Below are 22662 nucleotides of genomic sequence, written 5' to 3'. Positions count from 1 at the left end.
CCGAATGAGTCACCTGACCTATAAAACAGCTTCGCAGGAAGTAAAAGGAGGATTCCCTCTGGTGGGACTTTTGTTTCAATGCACAGCTCGCTGTCTGTATACTCACCATCGGTGTTGTTTATAGAGTGTTGTTCTCTGTGTGCGCAAGTGTGTGATTTCATTACAGAAGCAAACAGTAGAAAACAGACGCCAAACTATTCTGCCACAAAAAATAGAAAAAGTTGTGCACTTTCAGGTGAAACCTTGAAGCGTTAACTGGGCCTTATTAGCTTGAAAACTTTTTTTTCTTTTCTGAAAATTGCTCTTTTCTGCAGGACATTAGTATGTGAGTGATGGGTGTCTGCTTGTGTTTTTCCTATTTTTGTTTAGGGTTTTTAGTGGATCTCATAGTGCCTTTAGTGGTTTTTATAGTCCTTACGTAGATTTTATAGTGCTTTTAGTGGATTTTACAGTGCTTTTAGTGCATTTTGCTGTGCTTTTAGTGGATTTTATGCATGTCCCGCAGATCAAATGACACTTGGAAATCCCCTTGTATTTAGAACAGTAATATATTTTATTTAATTCAGTTCAATACAGGTGAGCTTCCTTCAGATATTTCTCATGACTTAATCATATTTTTTGAGGCTTTCGCTGTAAATTGTGAAATATTTGATCAATTGATCCACTTTCACACTTCCCGACAGAATATATAAATTGCATGTATTGGTGTTGGGTTGCACTGAATTCAAAATGTTACAGAGCTAAGTTTTGAAAAGAAAATTGAAAGGGAACAGCACTCAGTTTAATATTTCATTGATTGAGCTGTAAGGGGTTAAGATGAAGTTCATCAACATAAAATGGTAAAAACTGTTGTGATGTATCGAGTTTTTCGTGAGAAAAGTAACAGCTCTGGAAAACATCAAATGAATCAAATGATTTTGTCTCACAATGATATAAAAAAAAAAGGTGGAAACCCCACAATGAAATTGGATTTTATGTGTAGTTCAGCAGTTACAACCTTTTCCATGAATATTGACTGAGGTGCTTTTTTATGGCTGGATAAACAGAGAGGCACAGGCATGCACGGCTCATATTGAACGATCCATCCTTCTTCTACAACTCTTTACGGGACTAAAGGTTGTGTGGATGGCCAGAGGCAATGCTAGATGACTTTGAGCGAAGGCAGTTTACTCCACGGACAGACATTTACACAGTCTAAAGTCATTAATAAGTCGCAGATGTATGATGATGACAACACCCACATGTAAACTCGACCCTACCTCACAATACGGAACTGAACTGTTAAAAACAGATTAAACCCATTTGCCTGAAAGAAACGGTTCAGAAAATACTTTTTTTTTTTTTTTTTTGTAACCCACTTGCCTCAGCCTCCAGCTAACAGGAGGCCTTATAAATCTAAATTGCATTTGAATTATGGGTGACTCCTGTGTCACACAAGAACGATTTAAAATACAGAGATTATGGGGGGAAAACTGCGAACTATAGCTCCATTTCTCCTTCTTTTTTCCGCCCCTTTTGGTGATCTCCCGACAAATAACAAGACAACCCGAGGAGATTACATTGTCTGACAGCAGACCAGGTTCAAATTTTTAGAGGGGCAAAATTGGAGTCAAAATCAATATCCACTAAAGCAAAGTTCCATGAAAAGGGAATAAGTACATGAAACTGCACTGCAGTCCTTTTTCTCTCTCACAGAATGAATTCAGTGGCACATTTTGGCCACTTTCATGGAGATGTTAGGCTTCTTGTTTGAGTAAACGTACATACTGGTTGTCTTGCAATTATAATTTGAACTGTAACTTTGTTTTTAGGTAATGCGCATGCAGATCTCGCTATTGGGTGATTGTCACAATCAATCCAGCAATTTATACAATACTACTCTGCCCAACTGAGCACTGCAATGGGCTGAACTGATCCCGACCCTTTGTATTCTGTCACTTCCCTGTGTTGTTTACACTGCTGTCAGTCAAATATGGACTTGTAGGACTTATTTTTAATGGTGCTGGAGCATCCAGTGGTACCACATAGTAAGTACTAGTATACTGTGGCATTCAAGTATGTTCTTAACATAAGTCACAGAGAGAGCCAGGTAACAAGAAAAAATTGTGAGTTGTTGTCCAGGAAAGGAACGTGTGTGCATTTGTTCTCATTGTCGTCATCTCAAAGTGATTACTAGGTTAACTAGACTTGGTTTTAGGTCTTGGAATACCTTTCATTCCTTATCTTTAGCCATTTGGATGATGCAAACTGTGAGACATATATCTGATCAACCACATAACTGATGTTTGGTTTTGTCTTAGCTCACTTGATAGCATTCAGGGAGCATAAATGAAAAATTCTTCTTCATTTCTTTGACTGCATTCATTCCAAACGGTGTAAAAACTTCAGAAATGGTAATCTTCTCCAAACACCTCCTCACCTTCACTTCCTTTACATCTTGTATTTCTGACCATATGATGCTTCAAACCCATTCCTCGCTGCATTCGAGCATAGAGCCATGCTCTCTGACTAAATTGTGATATTAGCAATTAAAGTCTGGAGAAAACAAGGGTGAACTGTATCATTAGCATACTGATTGGAATATATTCAAATAGGCTGCAGTATATTTTTTTTTCCTGTTAATTAACCACAAAATCAAATTAGGCCCAATTTTTTTTCATTGTCCTTTCCTGCACTGCAAATTAATTAAATCAATAAAGGACCCCGCTAACTTGGAGAATTGCTATCAGGTAACGTGTGCAATTTGTAATCACAATTCTACAAATCTCCTGCCAGAGGACAGGGAGGCTGCATGCTAATGTTTCTTTATCTCCCCACCTCTCCTTAGTATTCAAGGATACAGATACATGCCAAGACACTGTCAAAAGGCAGAATGATAAATTTTTACCTCTTTGAATGGGCAAGGACACACAGTGTCGGAGGGAGAGACAAAGCACCCGACACGCAGTTTGCAGCAGAACCGTCCTGCAGAGATTTTAGGCTGCAGCCTAATATTTGCTGCAAGACCATTCGCAGCAGTCCAATCCAAGAGAAAATAGGTGTTTGATTGAATTCCAATGTGTTTTGATTCGCCGTGGTGTGTCCCGTCGAAAAGCTTGACGATTTGTCTAATAAGACACTCAGTGACTGAGCTGCTAAAGATTTGCACATATAAAAAAACGGACACAAACGTGACACTGCACAAGTGGAAGCTAATATATTGCAAGAACGCAGTGATGATCGCATCTGACAAACACGCACAACAACACACCCTATGTATGAGGATGAACATTGTCTACAGAATCCTTTGCGCACATGAAAAAGTGAAAAATCCACAAGCATTAATTTAGCAGAAAGTGGAGTGCACCTGAGTGCCTTATTTCTCTCCTGGGAGTTGTGCCAGGAAAACTGCTTTGCTTCAAATGTATATCCCCTGTATAGCACCAGGTGAAACCACTCTCCTGCTTCTTATATAGTCACTGCAGGGATACCGAGTTAAATTTCAGGTTCAAGGGCACTTTGTGTCGTACAGCTACAGAAGCATCACGTGCATTGTTCATCGTCCTAAATGTTTCTGTGAGACGAGCTTAATCCATCCGTGCCCTGCATCAAAACATAAACTAAATCAGCTTTTGAGTCGGTTTTTGAGCTGATTATTGTTATTGATATTACTTCAATAGACATACCACCTGCTGGGTTCCAGTTTAGCTGACGGACACTACCTTTTGAAGGATGCCTATTTGTTCATTGCAGTTAAGAGAAGCCTCTTTATGAAGAGGTGGATTTAGTTTCTGACTGACTGTGCTATCGGCACCGTGTGGGTCAGATTACTGGCTGATTCACTCATTAAGTTCAGTTGAAGTTACATCAGTTGGCGGGGGGTGATGCTCTATTTGCAGAGGATTTTGCTGGGCAAGCTTCCTGGGCAAAAATCCCTGGGATTACCTCAGTGATACAGGCTCAACTGTCCAGTTCAGTTGCGGAGCAAGAGATATGCACAACTCGATGTTAAGCCTTTTTTCAATTATACATTGAACTACCTAGTAGTGCATCCAACATGACAAAGTCCCTGTTTGAACACTGTTTCAAGTGCAAACACATCATTTGTGTGTTTTTAGTAGAGGAAAGCTTTACATTTTCAACATTTTGAAAATTGCATCCATTTGCACAGAGGCAGCGAAAACACAGAAAACGATGTAGTTAGCATGCCAGGCCACCATTGGGCACTGCTGGTTGTTTTTGGAATGAAACCACACACGGAGGCAGAAAATAACACTCTTCAAACATTAACGATGCTAAATATAAAGTAATTTGTATGGAAGACGACTAATTTGAATTGCTATTACGGTGAGGCTAAGCTATAAATTACCAAATCCCCGGGGAAAAAAAGGAAAGGGAGTCAGGACGCTCTGAAGACTGTCATTGTTGCTTTGTCCACCTACTCGCACACGCACAGACAAACTATTTACTACGGCCGTGGTGTGCATGTGCTGTACACTTGTAGAGCATTTTCAAAAACTTCCACCTTTGGAGCCGTTTTCAAAAACATTCAGTAACTCTGAGCACTGTTGTCGAGTAGATGAACTCCCAAAACATGAAAGTTTTCATTTTTCATTTGACAACATGTAAATGAGAGCTAAGTCATGTGTTTTGTACATTCGAAGAACAATGAGGAGTCTTATAATCCCACCCATTGAACCAAAGGTTGCTGCTGTGTATTTCACATGATAAAGGTGCCATTTCTACTGTTATTGGGTTCTCCACACAGTGCAAGGGGCAAATAATGCATCACAGCCACGAGTGAGACTACAAAAAGCCACACACAGATGTTTAGATGAGCTTTAATAAACAAAATTGCCTCCTGCAATCCCTCAGTGCTTTTATCGTGGTACAGCCCAAGACAAAGCCCATAAACAGTTGAACAAAAGAGCACAGTGTGTCCCAGTTTGAAATTGCAGTGTTGAATGTTTTACTCCGCTATTACGGCTCACATTTGGCTTTCATCTTCTTGTTACTTATTCTCTCCCACTCCTTTTTCTCTGTCACAGACAATCCCACCCTCCTCAACCATGTTCCCGTCACCGTCCAGGTCCTGGACGTCAACGACAACCCTCCAGAAATATCCACCGAAGAGGATGTCATCGTGTGCGAGAGCTCCAGGCCGGGACAGGTGAGCCTCCGTCTTCACCGGTTCGAGACCCCCGCTCACCTCCAACAAGCCTCGGAAGGAAAGCGCCCATTAGTCGCGTTCATTCCCTCCACTGCTCTGAAGGATTGTTTCCCTCAGCAGTTTGGCCTGCTGGCTGAGAGGCTGCGACGGCACCGCGAGAGCTGCTTAATCATCCCGGCCCATTCAGAGCCAGTATCTCAGCAGCAAACCATGACAGCTCTAAATCGAAGCTCATCCCAATTTGCTCTCAGTAGTCTTTGATTCATTCGAATTAAGAAGGGTTTTGAGTTATAGAGCAATCAGCGGCATGGAAATGGCTGAAAGGGGTGGTTCGGCAAACGGTGATGCAGTAAGACCTGGGAAGACACAACTAAATACATTTTTTAATACTTTAGAGCTGGATGAGGAAAAGTTTGAATTAAAGTTTGTATTAAATTTGAATTAAGGTTTTATTTTAGCCTGGAGGTTCTTGGCCCGTGGGGATTAAGTGGGAAGAATGATAATGCTCCGAATGAGACAGTGGCGCGCCAACCGTTCATAAGACAATGTATGGGAGGGAGCCGAGCAGCTCTCTGATGTATTAAAATCTGTTTGCATTTCACTTTTTACTCAAGAGGGAAGGAACATTTTCTAATTGGCTGAGAATGCGTGTATTCGGATTACAATAACTCTTCCAGTTCTGACCTAGCATTTTAAAATTATGACCAAAGGTAAAATAGACACAAAATAACATTTTAATATTGTTTCATTTTGCCTTTTGTGCCAAAGGCAAAAAGTTGAGCTTGGGAATTAACCATTATTCTTGTTCTTATTCTCACGGTGTGCTGGGGATTGCTCATGCCTCACAGCAAGAATGTCATGGGTTCAAATACCGGTCAGACCTTCGGTGTTCTCCTGTTTCCTCCCGTGAATGGATGGATGGATAAATGCATGGATGGATAGTTGGTAATGCTTTGGCAAAAAACAATATGACAGCATTTGTCCTGACCCACTCAGTTTTTAAATGTGCTAAAGAAATCGATCTAATATCAAAAAAGATTGCTAAAGATTGTTAAAGATTGCTGAGAATTTGGCACCATTCTCTAAAGACTAAGGTGGAACGAGGACACAAAAGCCAGCGTTTCACGTGCTTCTTCAACATTTGGTGTCAATTATTGTGTTGGAATGTATTGAATTTAAGTTATTCAAAAATATGTCTCATTGGGACAAAACTAATGTGTTCACATTCAAAGTGTTATTTACTTTTGCAAATGTGTGATTTAGAATTAGGATTTAGATTCGACCCCGTTTACGATTCAGGTAAAACTGCTTCATTTTTGCATTTTTTGCTTCAGAAAAATTTGATGTTTACATGACAATGTTTTGAAAATGATGGCAGGAACACTGAAAAAAATGTCCTTTAATGTAGGGCCAATAGCAGGTGCTGCACACATGCATGTGGAGAACTATCAACTACAAACATTAACAGTGAGAGTATACAGAGAGTGTTGCAGAGACTCTGAGCTTCAAAATGACCAAATCCCTGGAGAATAAGAAGTGGGAGTCATGCCTCCCTGGAGGCCGCCATTGTTGTTGATCTATTCATGCATGTTTAAAAGAACTATTTACTCTGGCCCTGGTGCACATGTGCAGTAGCAGTATTTACACAGAGCGTTAACGTTTTCAAAGGGTTCTAACTTGGAGGCCGTTTTGAAAAAGTGGCATTTTCAGTGGCTTCGAGTACCCTTGTTGTGTAAATGGACACCAGAAATGTAACAAAGTGGTTATGAACAGGTGAAACTGATCCCAACTCAGTCCAGGAGCAAGGCAGGCAGCATGTTATGGAGCTTGCAAAGAGATAGGCAAATGCATTACCACATGTTTAGAGTCACAGTTAATGTCACTCGCATGTCTTTGGATCTTGGAAGAACATGTCACCAAAAAATTTTTAAAAAAACTCCACACAAAACCTCTGAAAGCCCAGAGGTCTAATGTGGGTCTACATCAAGCTGCAGTCTATTAGGGAAGTAATGACTGAATTCGGAAAGAACCACTTTCAGCGCTAATTAATCTTAAATCATTTAACAAGTCTTAGAAATTGTTCAATATATCACCCAATAAATAGAAAATGACTTGATTAAGGATTTTTCATAAAGCAGGAACTCCAGTGTTACAGTAGTGAGAGTCAATAGCCACAATGCTCTACTGGTTTATGATTTTAAAAGTAAATCATTTCATGTTTGTCGGAGATTGATTTTTTTTTTATTTTTTTTTTGTGCTTAATAAGTTTTGCAGCATTGGAATCAACAACTTTCTGTTGACAAGCTCACAGATCACTGAATCAATTCAGGCCTCAACACATTCAGACTGCAACCGCAGTCTGAAAAGGTGCTTCCGCAGAAAGACATTTCCAAGCTAACAGCAAATTATCTTCCTTCCTGTGGTCTCTAAACATCCCATTATCCTGGCTTTTAAGAACCAGCAAATGGCATTTGGTTTCTTGACACAAGGTTATAAATTGACTTTGGAATCCTTAGAAAAAAAGAGAATCCTGATTGTCTCAGCAGTTGCATCCAAATTCAGTGAGAAACCCAGTCACATGGAGCGTATACGCAATAATGCTGCCCGTTTAAAGACGGAGGCTTTGAAGAAGTACACCCAGGAGCGTGACGACGCTCCAAGTCTCACTCCGAAGATAAGAACTTTTCTCAGTGACATCGATGATCTGGACATGTTTTCTCTCAAGGCCTGCTCTCTCACTGTGTCTTTTCCCAATTAAAGGTTGCAATCTGACAAACTGTGGCAGTGAGGTTGCCCTGAGAGCACTCTGTAATTGTTAGATGCCATTTTCCTCCCCCCCTTGGCACAAGCCAAGAACTCGTCACGAAAAAGACACTCTCCTTCAGGCGCCGAACACGAGGGGAGAGGCGGTTGTTACCTCGCCAGTGGCTGTAGCTGTGAAACACTGTTGACCTTTCATGATCAAACTCTGAGACATGCAACAGAAACTAAATCAGCCTCTTGTCCTGCCCGGGATACAAGCGAGCCGTTGTGGATGTTGTACCGCTAATCAGATGTTGCAGGCGTTGCCTCTGGAAAGTAATTTATCCCTTGTCTTGTTGACCACAGTTGATCCAGACTGTCACCGCAGTGGATAAGGATGACTTTGCCAATGGACAGCGGTTTTCGTTTGCATTGCCGAGCCAGCTACCAGTTAATCCCAACTTCACCCTGAAGGACAATGAAGGTAATTAAAGCGATCGATATGTTTGTTTGCGTTTCTTATGAGGTTTTTTTGCCCCTTGCCTGCAGAAATATTCTCATTCGACACATTCCAGGATCCAATAAGATTTTCTGATTTCTTCAACCCGTGGAGATGTAATGAAAATACACCCATCTACCATAAAATCATAATCACCTATGTAATATTGTGTAGATTCTCACTCCATTGTGCTTCTCAAACCATTAAGACATGGGCTTAATTGTACCCATCAGACTGTGTTAAAAGCAATTTAAGATAAAATACGGGGCCTCTATGAAAGGGATTTATTTGTGCAATACATCCCACAAATGCTCAGTTGTACTGAGATCTGGACAGTTCTCTCAGCAGCTCGCATTCTTGCGTGTTTCACAGCAGTACTAAGCCAGTTTTGCTTCAATTCAGGGTGTAAAAACTCACTGACATCAGGGAATACAGTTTCCATGAAGGGATGTTCGTTTTTGGTGAGCAACAATGCTTTAGTCGATCTTAAGTGTCTAGGAAACATTGACATGGATGACAGAACCCAAAGTTTTTGTCCCCTGCCTTTCCTCAACTTGATTTCTTGTCAAAATGTTTCCTTGTACACTTGGCCATGCAGATGATGTTCTGTGTGTTGTTGCTGCTGTGGGTTGTTCACCTGAGTAGTCTGGAACTCAATATGACACACGGTTTATCCTGGCCTGCCTGTGTACTCTCCACATCCATCAGTGAGGGTTGACCTGTCAGCGGTTCACTACTTTTCCTTCCTTGCACCGGTTTTGATAGACACTGACCACTGGAGATCATCCCATGAGCTCTGCTTTTAGAGGGTTTTGTCAGTCGCCTATTTCTCTGCTTCGAACTAAATCTCATTTCAAAATATTCACTTGTCATCTGATATATCCTACCCGCTTGCAGGTAAAGATAGAAATCAGTGTTGTTTACATCACCTGTCAGTGGTCACAGTGTTATGCCTGATTGGTGTGGACTGCCGATCAGCTGTGCACGGTAAACATCTGAGGACTCGGACGACGCTGAGATCCACACTGTGGCGTGGAGTGTGATCTGCATCAAACTTAAGAGTCACAGAGGTTTTGGCGTGTTTACGCAACACGTCAAACAGATTAACACGGCGCGCTCCCCGTTCCCGCCTCCCGTCTGTGCATTATTTGACACCGGCCCAGCGCCAACAGCGGGTTGCCGTGGCAACCACTTTGTCCCCAGGTGAATCCCCCAGCTCTAGGTTGGGCTGAAATCACAGGGCTTTTTAAAAGGCTCTCAGCCAGAAGATCTCACAGTTTGCCCACTGAGAAGAGGAGTTCACAGGCTCTTCAGACAGATCTCGGAGCCAGAGAGCAGTAAAAAAGAAAAAAAAAAAAAAAAAAACAAGACAGCAAGGTAGCACCGGAGAGATCATAAAAATCAATGTGGAAATAGAAGGTAAGTCTGTTTAGCCCTTGGTCCAGTTGCTTCTCACCACAAGCCTCCCCTTTTCCTGCTTCAGCTACATGGAGGCACAGAGGCAAGTTGTATTGCAGTCGAGTAAGTGGCACTCAGAATCATCCTTCAACTCCTGCACAGCCCCACTCACCAAGGACGTCATGCATCAAACAAGAAGCGACTCCTCCAAAATCAAGACGAAAAAATATCTGAAAGGAAAAAAAAAAAAGAAGTGTTTGTGCAGTATGGTAACGTATATGTGTGCAGTGAGTTACATCAGCTTGATGAATATGAAACCATCATCATTGCCTGTGTCAGAAAGAATGCAGGAAACTCGGATAAGTCCAAGGCTGCCGATGTTCCCGTGAAGTTAACCATCTCCCTGACGCCTGATAAGCTGACAAAGCTGCCATAGGTGTGAATATGCTGTATACATTGTGAATAAAAACACTTGCTAAATGTAAGTGTCACATTGTTCCCATGGGGTATTATTGAGAAATAAACGAGGTATTTCTTCACCTTCATCTCATGCATATTCGCCATATGCTGTTTTGAAGCAATGACAACATGGACATGAAAGAAAACTCAAACAAGACACATTAAACTAGTAGCATCCCACTATAGAATGATATGTTGTGGTATGAAGGTATGACTGGGAAAAAGGTTTCTGCAGATTCCTTCCTGCAGCTGTCATTTGTTCATTGAATTGGCATTTCATTCTTAAGTAGTGTTTTTAATAAAATTATTTTTTTTGTTTTGTTTTGTGTTTTTAATCATGACTTCTGGTGTCATGCTGTGAATACCCCCTTTTGGTTTCTTTACAAATTGCCAACCAGACAATCAGGAAACCCTGTAATCTTTTTTTTTTTTTAAATGGAGTGAAAGCTCCTGTCAGAGCGTTCCAGGGCGTCCTCCTGGAGCCAGTCCTGAGAGGACATCTGCCTCAGGGGGGGATGAGCATCCCCACCGGGGACAGAGGGCTTAGTGCTTGAGAGGAATTTAAGCCCTGATACAATAGCTTCCGCAGTAGAAATGCTTACAAATTGAAAATATTTCTCAAACCATTGTCCGTAAAGTTGTTGGATCCATGATAACAGAATCATCTCCGGAGCCATCCCAGAAGGACGGAAGGAAGCCCCTCTTTCTTGAAGGATTGATCGTATTATTATGGCTCCTGCTGTTTGACTAACGATGCTTTTCAGTTTGAGCTTCAGCTTCCACAGCGTCTCGTCCCACAGGCTCTTGTTTTTTTCCAGACTTGCTCTGTGATATAATCCCTTGTGGAAAGGGACGATTATGTGTTGTGGCATGTAAATAGAAAATTATTTGTCCTTTAATCATTTGTCAGGGTGAACCTGAGAAAACAGGTTTTTATTCAAGAGACATTATGTGCTGAAATTCCTCAGGGAGAAATTAGTAATATGAAGGAAAGAAAACAGATTGTCATTACATACAGTTTGTGTTTTGATTCACACAGTTGTGAAGAAAACCGACGAGCTGAAATGATAAACAGTCAATTCGATGTTCAGAGAAGAAAATATAGCCAACACAACCTATTCTTTGACTGCTCTGTTTGTCCAGTCATGTATCTGCAAGAACTTACTTTGGCACGTCCCCCAAATAGTTGTGGCCATCACTTTGGTACATTTGCTTTATTATCTGCTGTTGTTAGGTCTGAGAGAACGCTCAGTGACCCTGTCACTGAGGGACAGATACATCAGCCTGGTTTAATGGCCCTGGGCCTCTAACTGGAGAGCAGAACAAGAAACCTCAGGAAACCCCATGACAGGGACCATTATAGTTCTTCACACAACCAGCTCGAGACTCTGCGTTGTTTTCTGAAACAACGTATACGGTTAGTTGACCAGATAAAAGAGGGAGCAGCTGCTCGGCAAAGCCTTCAGGCTGCTCTGTTTACCACAGCTTCACTGGAGCAGTTTAATGCCTTCACAAGAGCATCCTCAGAATAAGGCTTTTCTGTCAAAACTGCACAAGAATGTTTAACTATTACTTTACAGTATTGTGGTGAAGAATCAACTTTTGCTACCAGTCTCTGATCTGTTCTGCTCAGCATCACTTCAGCAGGCCATATATGCAGTGATGTAGTTTAACATACACCCACCTATGTTCGGTCAACATTGCATACACTCCCTTCTAAATCCCCCATGATGCACCACTCAGCGGCATCTACAAGCCAGATTACCTTTTTTAACCCAAGAATGATGAAGTCTCCGCGGTCTGTAATTGGTTCTTAATCACCGGGTTCGTTGATTTGATTGGTTAAAGTCAATGTTTACCATGCGGGATGAGAGCTGACAAGCCAATCAGATGCAGGGTAGGGCAGGTCATGGTGAGGCAACACCAATAAATTATATCAAGATCGTGTGACAATGATCAAATTCTATGGAATGATTTTCGCTTAACAGAGTAGTCTTGGGTGCCACTGCTTTGTCAAAAAAAAAAAAAAAAAGGCATTACTGGGTTGCTTCCTCCAGTACATTGAAGGCCTCGTTACATCTTCACAAAAGCAGTTTGTTCTCTGTGTGCACGTGTGTGCGGTTTCATTGCAATAACAACCAACAGCACCCACTGGTGGTCTGGCATGCTAACTACATCGTTTTCAGTCAGAGTATCTTTTTAAAACATTTGACTCACTTGCAAATGGTCAAGACACCTTTCAGACAAGAAGTAGATTTTCCTCTCCGAGTGGCACAAAAACACACAATAGAGCATTCATAGACAGTATTCAGTTCTAATAACTATTATATTCTACATATGTCTCATCTGTTCTGATCCTACTTCACAGATTTCCATCATTTAATCTTGCTCCTAATTCTTTATTTTCTCAGAATAAAGAGCCACTTCACCTGAAGTTCACGTAGCTTCAGTCAAGTAAAAAAGCATATATCCTCAGACTTCCACTGTGTGTTAAAACCTGATCTGTGACTAAGAGAAATAGAAAATGCAGCACAATGCGCCAGACTGTTGACTCCTGTGTCTGATAATTGAAGTAAGCTCTTCACACTCAAAGCAGCTTCTTTCTTTGCTGTTGTAGCAGACCAACAGTTGGTAGCGGCTCTGTGCCAAGGCCTAATACCCCCCTCTGTTGTTGTGCGAGTGACGGAAATCCCTCTCAGTCACTCGCACGACTAACTCTCTCATGACCTCCTTTCCTTCTCAGTTGCAGTTTGCTCACAGTGGATCCTCCAGAAACTTTTGACTTTTTGTCAAGTTTCTCTTTTGAGCAAAATATTTAGTTTGAAGCACTGGGCTATTGTTTAGTTATCAATTCCTTTCTTTGTCATATTTCTTGAATCATAACCAGCTTCTTTCTTCTGTACACTAAAATATACATTATCAACACAAAAGATGGACAGAACTTGAAGGCCAACTTTTGGCCTGACACGCCAACTACACTGGTTATAGTGTTTCTGCTGTTTTCATGTAAAAGGACATCTTTTTTCAAAACGTTGCCACGTAAATGCAAAAACCTTTCCAAGAGTGTTTACTGACCTTTTTCTACCCTTTTTAGTTTGGCCTCCCTTTCATCTTGCATCTAAGAGACTGTGGACCAGTTTTTGAAACTCAAAAACAAACCTTGGTGAAACATAATCCTAACTGATCCATGAGATAATAGATTACAAATCACAGATAAAAAAAATACTCAATTAAGACCAACTGTGCAAAATTAAATTGATGTTTATGAAAAAGAATCATTGATTTATGTGCATTGTGTTTTTTTTAAGCTATTTTCTGTGCTAAAGTATTTAAGACTTGTCATAAAAGTCATTATTGTCTTACCTTTGGTGCTTTTTTTCTGCCTAGACCTGTTACTGCGGGAGCTCAGCTTCACAAAAATCAAATCAGGGCTGCAGTGGCTGACTGTTGATTTTCAGCCAAGTCAAAAAGAAATCGGGAAAAACACAGACTGAGATTCAAAGCGAGCAGATGAAGCCGGGACGTCTTCAGCACCGAGCTGCCGCGCACGTGTTGACGCCATTGAAGTGTCAGAAGAAGCTACAGTAACTGCGGGTCAGGCTCCTGCAGCATATTAGGCACCATTAAAGCTGATAAACAAGGGGCGTGCTTCTGCGCGGCAGCTCGGGGAAAGCACTTTGCGGCAAACCTGTTCTGTTAAAAGCCTTTTTAAATATAAGCAACTTCCTGATGCCTGCGTTACAATGGCTGAAAATTGAATGCCTTTTTGATCTTGTTATCTGTCACATTGTGCTGACATTTTCTTCTAAAAGGCAATTAAATGGAGCCTATGATCTCTAAATAACCCTCACACTTAAATAGATCAATTGATTTCTGAAGGCATCTTCTTACAGTGCATGCAGAGGACCTTTTAGTATTAGTTAATCAGCAGCATTGAAAGAAGCACCATCGAGACATTGATATGTTGGACGTTTAATTAGCTTTTATGTCACACACTCTTCACATGCAGTTGTCTGTCGAGATTCACAAACACCAATTGTCTGCTGAAACAGCAGCTTTTGTGCGTGTGCGTGCGTGCACGTGTGTTTTAGGCGAAGAGAGAAGCCGGTCATGTGCAGCTGAAAACCAATCTAACACTGGAGTTTAGAAGGCGATCAAACCATTTTCCCACATTACTGGCTTGTCACGGGTCTTCCTCGAGCACTCGCCTCCTGACCCTGTAGCGTGCAATGTCCCTTGCCTCACCCTCCTCCCTCTTGTCCTCACTTTCCACTGTCCGATCTTCACACACGCCTTTCATGACAGCAATTTGATCACCGGTTTAAGCGCCACTTTTTGCCTCGCAATTGCACGCATTGGAGTAGTATTTTTCGACATTGTCTCATGCTGGGAAGAGAGGTAAGAAATGAAATGTCAGATACTTTTTTCTAAAGCAATAAATTGAAAACTGACACAAACATGATTGGCATTATGTTTTTGTCAAAATTAATAATGTCATCAGTGAACTGTCCATGGTGTGTGATCTCTCACCAAAACAATTAAATTTCATTCAAGACACACATCATAATAAAAATAGTTTATGGAATGAAACCAGCATCCTGGGACAAGAACCCAAAAACACACCTACAGGACACACACACACACACACACACACACACACACACACACACACACATTATTTTGAAAACACAGAAGATGTACAGTTCTACCTAAATGCACCACTTGCTGTGGGTTTAATGTTATTACAGTTATCTTTTAATATACATATGTTTTTGGTCCTGTGTGCTGATAAAGTAGCTTTCATCACAAAGCAGGGAGGATCCGTGATGAGTGATAATCTGTGATAAGAATAATTGAACAGAAAGGAGGATACATAGAACAAAGCATACAAATGTTCTACATGTGCTTCATGAATGTAGAAAACCAAGTTTTATTATTATGACAGGTGATCATCTATAGAACTATCAAGTCCCAGGAGAATATGGACTGGGATTCATTCCACTCTGGAGGCCGCCATTGTTGTTATTGTGAATATTCATTTTATTTCTTACTTGTGTGAATTAGTATTTTGTAGTTGCACAGCCTGTCATCATTTCTGCTATTTCCATACAACGATATCCATTGAAAAAAAATGCCTCCTTCCGTGCCAAAAAAAATCCTTTTCATGTCATTCTGCACTTCTATTCATACTGCCGTCATTTCACCATTTCATTTCATTGTTAATTTGGAAGAATTTTCATGTGATCTTGTGCCTGATGAGGATTTGAGATTGATAAACACAATTAACTTTCCCAAATATTTCAGAAAAAAAAAATGTGCGATGTTATTTGCAGTCTTCAGAGGATTATTTTTGATGAATAGGAGATTACTCCAAATATATTTCCATTTCTAATCACTAGTGATGCAAAAACGGGAAATTTTGAAAAAAAGAAAAACTCCATTGACAGCAGTGTTCGAGTTTGCACAAGATGTTGTGCAAACCTCCTCACCAAATTATTATCACCGTCTGGAGTGTTGATCATATGCCCTCAAACATATTTAGCATCCGCATATGTTTATTCATTCCGTGCTTCTGCAAACATGTTTGATCAAATCTGGCACATGGAGTTCATTCAGAATTTGATTCCCTTTATCAAACATGTGCTTTTGATATCGCTGACATGCTTCAATAAAAGCCGGATTTGTCAAAAACTGTGCGAGATCATGTTTGATATGTGAGCAGAATGTTTAGAGATGAATGCTTGAGATGGTGAATCCTTGATCTGAGGGTGTTACTTGGAGATCAGAGTTCAACACTGCTGGTATGAAGCCTTGTGTGATATTGGAGAACAGATGAGAGGTTGCTAAAAATACTCATTTTCACCACACTCACAAACAAACACTTCCATCTGGAAGTTTGAAGAAGAAAGGCCTAGGTCCGCTCCTCGATTGGCTGCCAGATTCTCTTGAGACCCTACATAGCTTTTACAGTATATATACTGTATTCTTACAGTACTGGCACCGCAGCACTGTATGTTACATACAGAGTGACATCTGGAGAGCGGATCCTTGCTGAATCCCATCAGCGGCACCTACACACACACCCACCAAAGTTCACAAGGAATCCAGCTAAGTGCATGTGTAGGCAAGTGTGAAGTCTGCAGAGATGCGGTTGCGTCGCATGTGTCTATTGTTGGTTTATTTTAGGTTTGCTCTTTTGACCAAGCTCCATTGTTCTGCAGAGTCAAGCTACTGTATGCTAAGAACTGTGGAAAGTTGATCAACCAAAGTCGAGCACGTCAAACACATTTCAGTTCAGGGTCCAGTTTCATCTTAAGCGGACCGGACCTTTAAAATAGTCCCTTCATAAGCTTTAAATCTGGACCGAAGTATTTTCTTTGAAACTTCCAATTTGCTTGGGGGTGTATCTCAATCCAGATTGGACAAATAAATGGTTATTCGTAGTTTCACATAGGTGCCAGTTGCCAAAAACATAATTCGTGTCATTCACTTCAACGGCAAAGTTGTGGCTGATGTTGAATTTTTCATGAGCAGATGAGTGTTAGCCAGAGTCACAGCAACCACGGATACCACAGCTGAGCTCCAAAGGCCCCCCGGATCCTTTCTTTTTCAATACCCGCTTTGTCCGATTTAAGGTCACGAAGGGCTCAAGCCAAAACCAGCTGACAATGGATGAAAGGTGAGGTACACCCTGGGAAGGCCGTCAGTCTATCGTCGGGCAAATACAGAGAGACAGAAAGCCACACATGCACACACACACACACACACGCCACACACTGGCTCGCCTGTGGATTGAAGGAGGAAGATAGAGTACTTGGTAAAAAACTGAATGCACAGAAAATGATTAATACTGTCAACAACAATCCAGACACTGCTATGATCTTCTACCCTGCGTTATCCAAAGTAGGGTAACAAGAACCTGAGATCAATCTAAACTGACTAAGGGAGAAGTAAACATTGTATATTTTTTCACAATTCTGACTGTTTTTTTTTTTTTTTTTTTGCTATTCTTTAATGTATTTACCGTCCGCTGTCTGTCGTGACGATGTACATTCTCCCCATCATGGGGGAAAAAGTTGAATATTGTTCTCCATCTATTGGGGCATGTGCAAAGCAGTTATTTATGATGGTGGTGGTACGTACACACAGTAGCAGTGTTTCAGAAAAATATTTTAGCCCCTTTTCCATGTAGATGTAGCATTTTCAAAAATTGCAATTTTACTGGAGCGTTTCTTAAAAGTTCCACCTTGAGAGGCGTTTCACAAAATTGCTTTTTCCATATAGACCCTGTCAGAGCATTTTCAAAAAGTTGCATTTTTCATTGCAGTTTTCTGTTTTTATTTGAAAACCCACCGAGCAGAGCGAATTCTAGGCTCTTCACCACCATGCAGCCTTTCTGAAAATGAACCCAGCCTTATATTTTGAAACAGAGGCAATGGAATGCATAAATGATACAACAGTTATGTAAGTGAGACTCATCATGCTAATGCTTTTGGAAAACTGGGGGAAAATGAGGCCATTTGCAAGTTAGTGATTCAGATTCTGACTTAACAAACCTTAAAGACATGCATGCTGGGTATTTCTGAGAAAAGACACAATTCATGGATTCATTGGTAAAGATTATGAGATTATATTGGACTGTACTGATTTTTTTTCGAAACTGCAATGAACTTTGTTTAAATTAGGGCTGTCAAGCATATTATTAGGCTCCAATCTGCCAAACAAGCAAGAAAATGGTAAAAATGTCAAAGAAGACATTGTTTTGTTTTGGTTTTTTTTGAACAAATTTCTTAAGAGTAGAAGACACAACACTTCACTGAGACCCGAGCTGAGATGCTGGGTATGCTGCCATGAAATCTACCCCATTAATAACATATCATTAGCCTCAACACCGGTTTGTAAAAACATCCATGCAATTTTTTGGGGACATTTTCACTGTGTTTCAGAAAATATCATTAAACTTGGCTTTTTGTTCAAATTGTTGTAATTTTTTTACAGGAATTGTTTGGGTTTTTTTTTTGCAAAATATAGTTGAATGGACCAGTAAAATAGTGGTATAATAACCTAGTAGGCGAAACTTTAAGATTTTTTAAGAAAATTCTTAAAGTTTCACTGCAAATCCTTTACTTGCATCAATAGAAGTGATCTGTGAAATCCAACTACAGATGTGACAAAGTGTTGGACGTCACCAGACAGTCGTCCTGCGGCCGTGCTCACTCGGGCGTTGGAGCTGCAGATGGCTGCTCAGACTGCGGCTGTCGTTCGCCGACAAGCCCGCCGCCTCCCTCATCCGACCTGCTGATGAGAGGACGGTAAACGCGGAATTAGCACGACATAATTAATGTGAACCTCCTCGCCGCGGCGTGTACGAACGCCCGCGCTGCCGCGTGCTTCAAAGTGTAAAGAGGCTCGTGATGGCGAACGGAGCTTGTTTGTCTCGCCTCACTCGTCCTCCCCGCACTGTCTTCCTCACACATACACACAAAAACACACTTCCCCTCCTTCTATCCACTCCCCTCTCTTTGCCTCTCGTCTTTCCCCCCCATCTCTCTTCCTTGTTATTTGCATCTCTCTCGCACTCCATTCCCCCATACCCCCCGCTCGTTCACCCATCTGCTTGCTGATACGGTGATAGTTCGAGAGTCTGACTTAATAAAGCTTGAAGTACGTGTTGTCATTCCAACTGTCGATCATTATAATTATTCATAGATGGAGCAGAGATTGGAGTGGGAGGAGAGGTCTCACAGCAGCAGCACGATAGTACAGCACCAGCGGAGGTGTTTTCACTGGGTGGAAGGGAGAAGGTTGCCCTTGTGCACGATTCAGCGTTTTTCAGAACTTAAAAATAACGCGCGAGTATATATATCTGGCACGCAATGTGTCATCGGCAAGTTTCTACTCAGTCATGTGAGGAGCAAAGTAATTCACGCAGGTGGCAGGATGAGAAACACGGGTTGCAGTTAAAGAATCAAATAGCTGCTGCTTTTATAAGAAGAGTTGGGTTTATTTATTGTGATATTTCACTTATGTAACCGTCATACACCTACGGATTTCACCGTCAGTTCTCTGAGGTTGTCTTCAAGTGAACTCTGGTGGTCCAACAAACAAGCAGCCCGGACCCCTTTGAGGAGCAGGTCACGGTCCTCCCTCACTGAGAGACTCTCAGGTCAACTCTGCTGCTGCCAATCGCATTATGAATGCAGAACAAAAGCATGGAAACGGGCCAAGCACAAACACATATGTAACAGCAACCTGTATGCATTTCTTCTAATTATAAATACACAAGTACCGATCCCGAGTTTGAGTCTTTGTGTGGCAGTCTTTTTGTTGAGAAGAGAACACGTTTCTATTTGCATACATACAACATTCCAGTTGAGAGACTGTTGGCTTCTTTAGAGCAGCATTACAGTATGCTGGTCTTCTAATTGTAAGCATATCCCAGGTTTGAGTCTGAATTTGAGGTTCCTTGGGTCCATTGAAAAAAACACAGTACATATTTTTTCTTTGTTGTTGTTGTTTAGAATGCCATTTCATGATGTTGAATGGTGGTGCAGACATGTTTTTATTTTCTCCCTGTGCATGCATACAATCTCCCAATGTCCAAAAGCAGTGAGTTAAATTGGTGACCTGAAAATTACCTTCCATGAGCAAGATAAAGACCACTCTTATCTTGTCTGGACCAGAGAGATAATAACACTTCAAAGTCTTTCTTTGTTATGGTGACAGTGTATGTTTTTTAAAAAAAAATCTCTTTTTTTTCCAAACCTGAACAAATGCAACTAAAAATTACTGCAATCTCAACATAAAGCCAGTTTTCTTCATGCAAAATACATTGAAATGTCCCAAAAATCATTGCTAAGTGTTGCATTTTGCAGCCTTCTGCATGCATGTTCTTAAAAGTTCACCCTCACAGAATGTTTTTGAGGCGAGCTTGATAGCAGCAGTATCGCCGACGTCTCGTCTCGAATCTCAGAGCTGTGTTGTGTCCGCTACTAAGAAATTTGTTTTACTGAGATCCATGTTTCCTTTGACATTTTTACAATTCCGCTTACTGGGTGGTGTGGAGTCTTTTGCTGGCCAGTTTTGGCCCACAGGCCTTATGTTTGACGCATTTGGTGTAACCCCTCAACTCAATTTAAAAGACAGATGAATAAAAACCAAAATGAAGTCAAACAAACTGTACAAACAACACAAGCATCAATGCAGAAAACCATTTAAGCTTGCAGTGTGTTTATGAAAAACAGTGCATTATGCTTTCTATATCTGTCCTCCTTCCGATAAAGAGGCTTTTCTTGCATTCATACAGACTTTCTCGTGTATCAGGAGGCTTCTAATGTTAAGGTTCTTAATGGGAAGCTGTGTGAGGTTGTGGCGTGTAAGTATACGTCTCGGTGTAAGCCTCTTAGCATACACTTCTAATTTAATGTGCAATGTGTACTGTTGCAAAAAGCACACGGCAGATAGGGGCTGTTCTGCTAAGAATGAAAGAGACCCAGTGAACTCAAGAACATTGTTATATGGGTGGATTTGGCAGCTGTGCGAACTTTCTAACCACATAAAATTATATTTTAAAGCTTGCTCTGATAAAGCTGTTCGAATAATTTAAAATTGAGAAAATTCACTCAGTAATCTTCAGCACCGACGCAAGGAAATACTAAAAGTCGAGGTATAAAAACTACAATAAAATCCACATCACTCTGAATATGACATTCAAGCTCCAATAATATATTGGACATCATGCTCTGAAGTTACTCATGCACATGCAGAGATTTTAGGTTACAGATTCTCTGGTTTGTTTTTGCTTTGTGTTTTCTCCCTTTTTGGAGATGGTTGAGTTCCAGATGGCTAATCCACCCTCCTGTCAGCAGCATAATACATGTCAGTGTTAAGTGGATTTCACAGAATAGATTAGAAAAGAATTGATTATAATGTAGTGGGTATTTACTTTAATTGCTTCGAAAAAACAACAAAACATAGTTTTGCTGCTCATGGGCACAAACTGAAATACGGACAATAAAATGAAAAAGGCAACATGTAGGCAATAAAAGAAGAACATTTTCATCCAGACCCATGTTCTCCGGATTTCCTTCCACAAGAAATGTGTGTTAGATGTGCTAGATTGGGCCTCTTGGTGGGTGTAGAAACAAGAAAGATGTCCAGTATAACGACCTGAATGAGATTGACAAGAACCAAATGTGTGATATTTGAATAACTTGCTTAAATCCCCAAAACTCTTGTGGGCTGTTTCCAGTCTGCACCGGTCACTGTCTTTCAAAAATGGTCACGAAAGCATGAAATGGTAACAAGATGGATAAGATTATTGATGCCCATGACTCCATGGAGGCCCCTTTTTGTAAAGTCCAGGGTTCTGCTAATGTCTTTGTGCCAGGTACCGCAGGATAGTTTTAGATATCCAGGAGAGTCCATGCTTTGGTGGATCACAGCTGTTTTGGCATGAAAAAAGGTGGACTTGCACAATTTAAGACTCGTGGTCATAAAGTCATGGCTGATTGGTGAACAGGTGGACCAATATTTCTCTCATGCTTCCATGTGAAAACCTGAATCGACCTATGAAATCCAACTGATGACAAGTATTATCATCAAGGTTCCTGTCAATATGGTGTTTTTTCCATGTTGAGTCTTGTCAGAAAGCCTCCCTCCATCACGCTTGTTTATTCCTCTACAAACCGCCTTTTTCACTTGTTTGTATATGCTCCATTAGCAGGAGAGTTTCTATGGAGGCCAGGGTGAACTGCTCTTTTGCAGCACATTAAAAAGTAAACGAACACCTTTGCAATTAATTAGCCTTGGCACACAGGGAAACTGCACAGGAAGAAATCTACCGGCTCGAGATCCTTCAAAATCCGATTCACAATGGCACATGTTGTGAAGATTTTTTTTTTTCCCTTCACTTTTTTCGCTTAGCTAATGAGTGTTTCTTACCAGTTTGTTTTTTGAAGCCAAGAGAATCTGTTTTCCTGTTGAAACGTGCTGTTTTTTTTGGGTTTTTTTTTTTTTTGTTACAGACAGCTCAGCCAGCATCATTGCCAGGCGGCGCCGATTCAACCACCTGACTCAGGAGCTGTACGAGCTGCCCATTGTGGTGTGGGACGGCGGGGAGCCGTCGCTGAGCGGCACCAGCACCTTGACCCTGCGGGTGTGCCCGTGCCAGCGCCACGGCAGGATCCGCATGTGCCAGAGCGAGGCGTTCCTCTCCTCGGCGGGCCTCAGCACGGGCGCTCTCATCGCCATCCTGCTGTGCATCATCATCCTGTTGGGTAAGCTGGGACAATCGCAGTGGGGAATGCAGCACAGGGAGGGGGCGGACGGCTGCCTGGGGGCACATGTCCCGAGGCCGTGGACAGAGGAGATGGACCATAGAGGAGTGGGAGAGAGCGGAAGGGTCTGAAAGGGT

The 22662-nt window shown here is 41.4% G+C and overlaps 1 protein-coding gene across 2 annotated transcripts in view; it reads left to right on the top strand.

The window, feature by feature from the left end:
- Positions 1 to 22662, top strand: part of LOC115394293 (cadherin-18) — a 91348-nt gene that overhangs the window by 59298 nt on the left and 9388 nt on the right. For both annotated transcript variants that reach the window (XM_030099579.1, XM_030099578.1), the window contains exons 8-10: positions 5028 to 5149; positions 8258 to 8375; positions 22274 to 22525. In XM_030099579.1, the coding sequence (XP_029955439.1) occupies positions 5028 to 5149; positions 8258 to 8375; positions 22274 to 22525 (492 nt within the window). The remainder of the gene's footprint in view (positions 1 to 5027; positions 5150 to 8257; positions 8376 to 22273; positions 22526 to 22662) is intronic.

Source organism: Salarias fasciatus, chromosome 9 (assembly GCF_902148845.1).
Source record: "Salarias fasciatus chromosome 9, fSalaFa1.1, whole genome shotgun sequence".
Taxonomy (NCBI): Eukaryota; Metazoa; Chordata; class Actinopteri; order Blenniiformes; family Blenniidae; genus Salarias; species Salarias fasciatus.
Note: the sequence above shows the minus strand (reverse complement) of the source record. Positions and strands in the feature narration are given on the sequence as shown.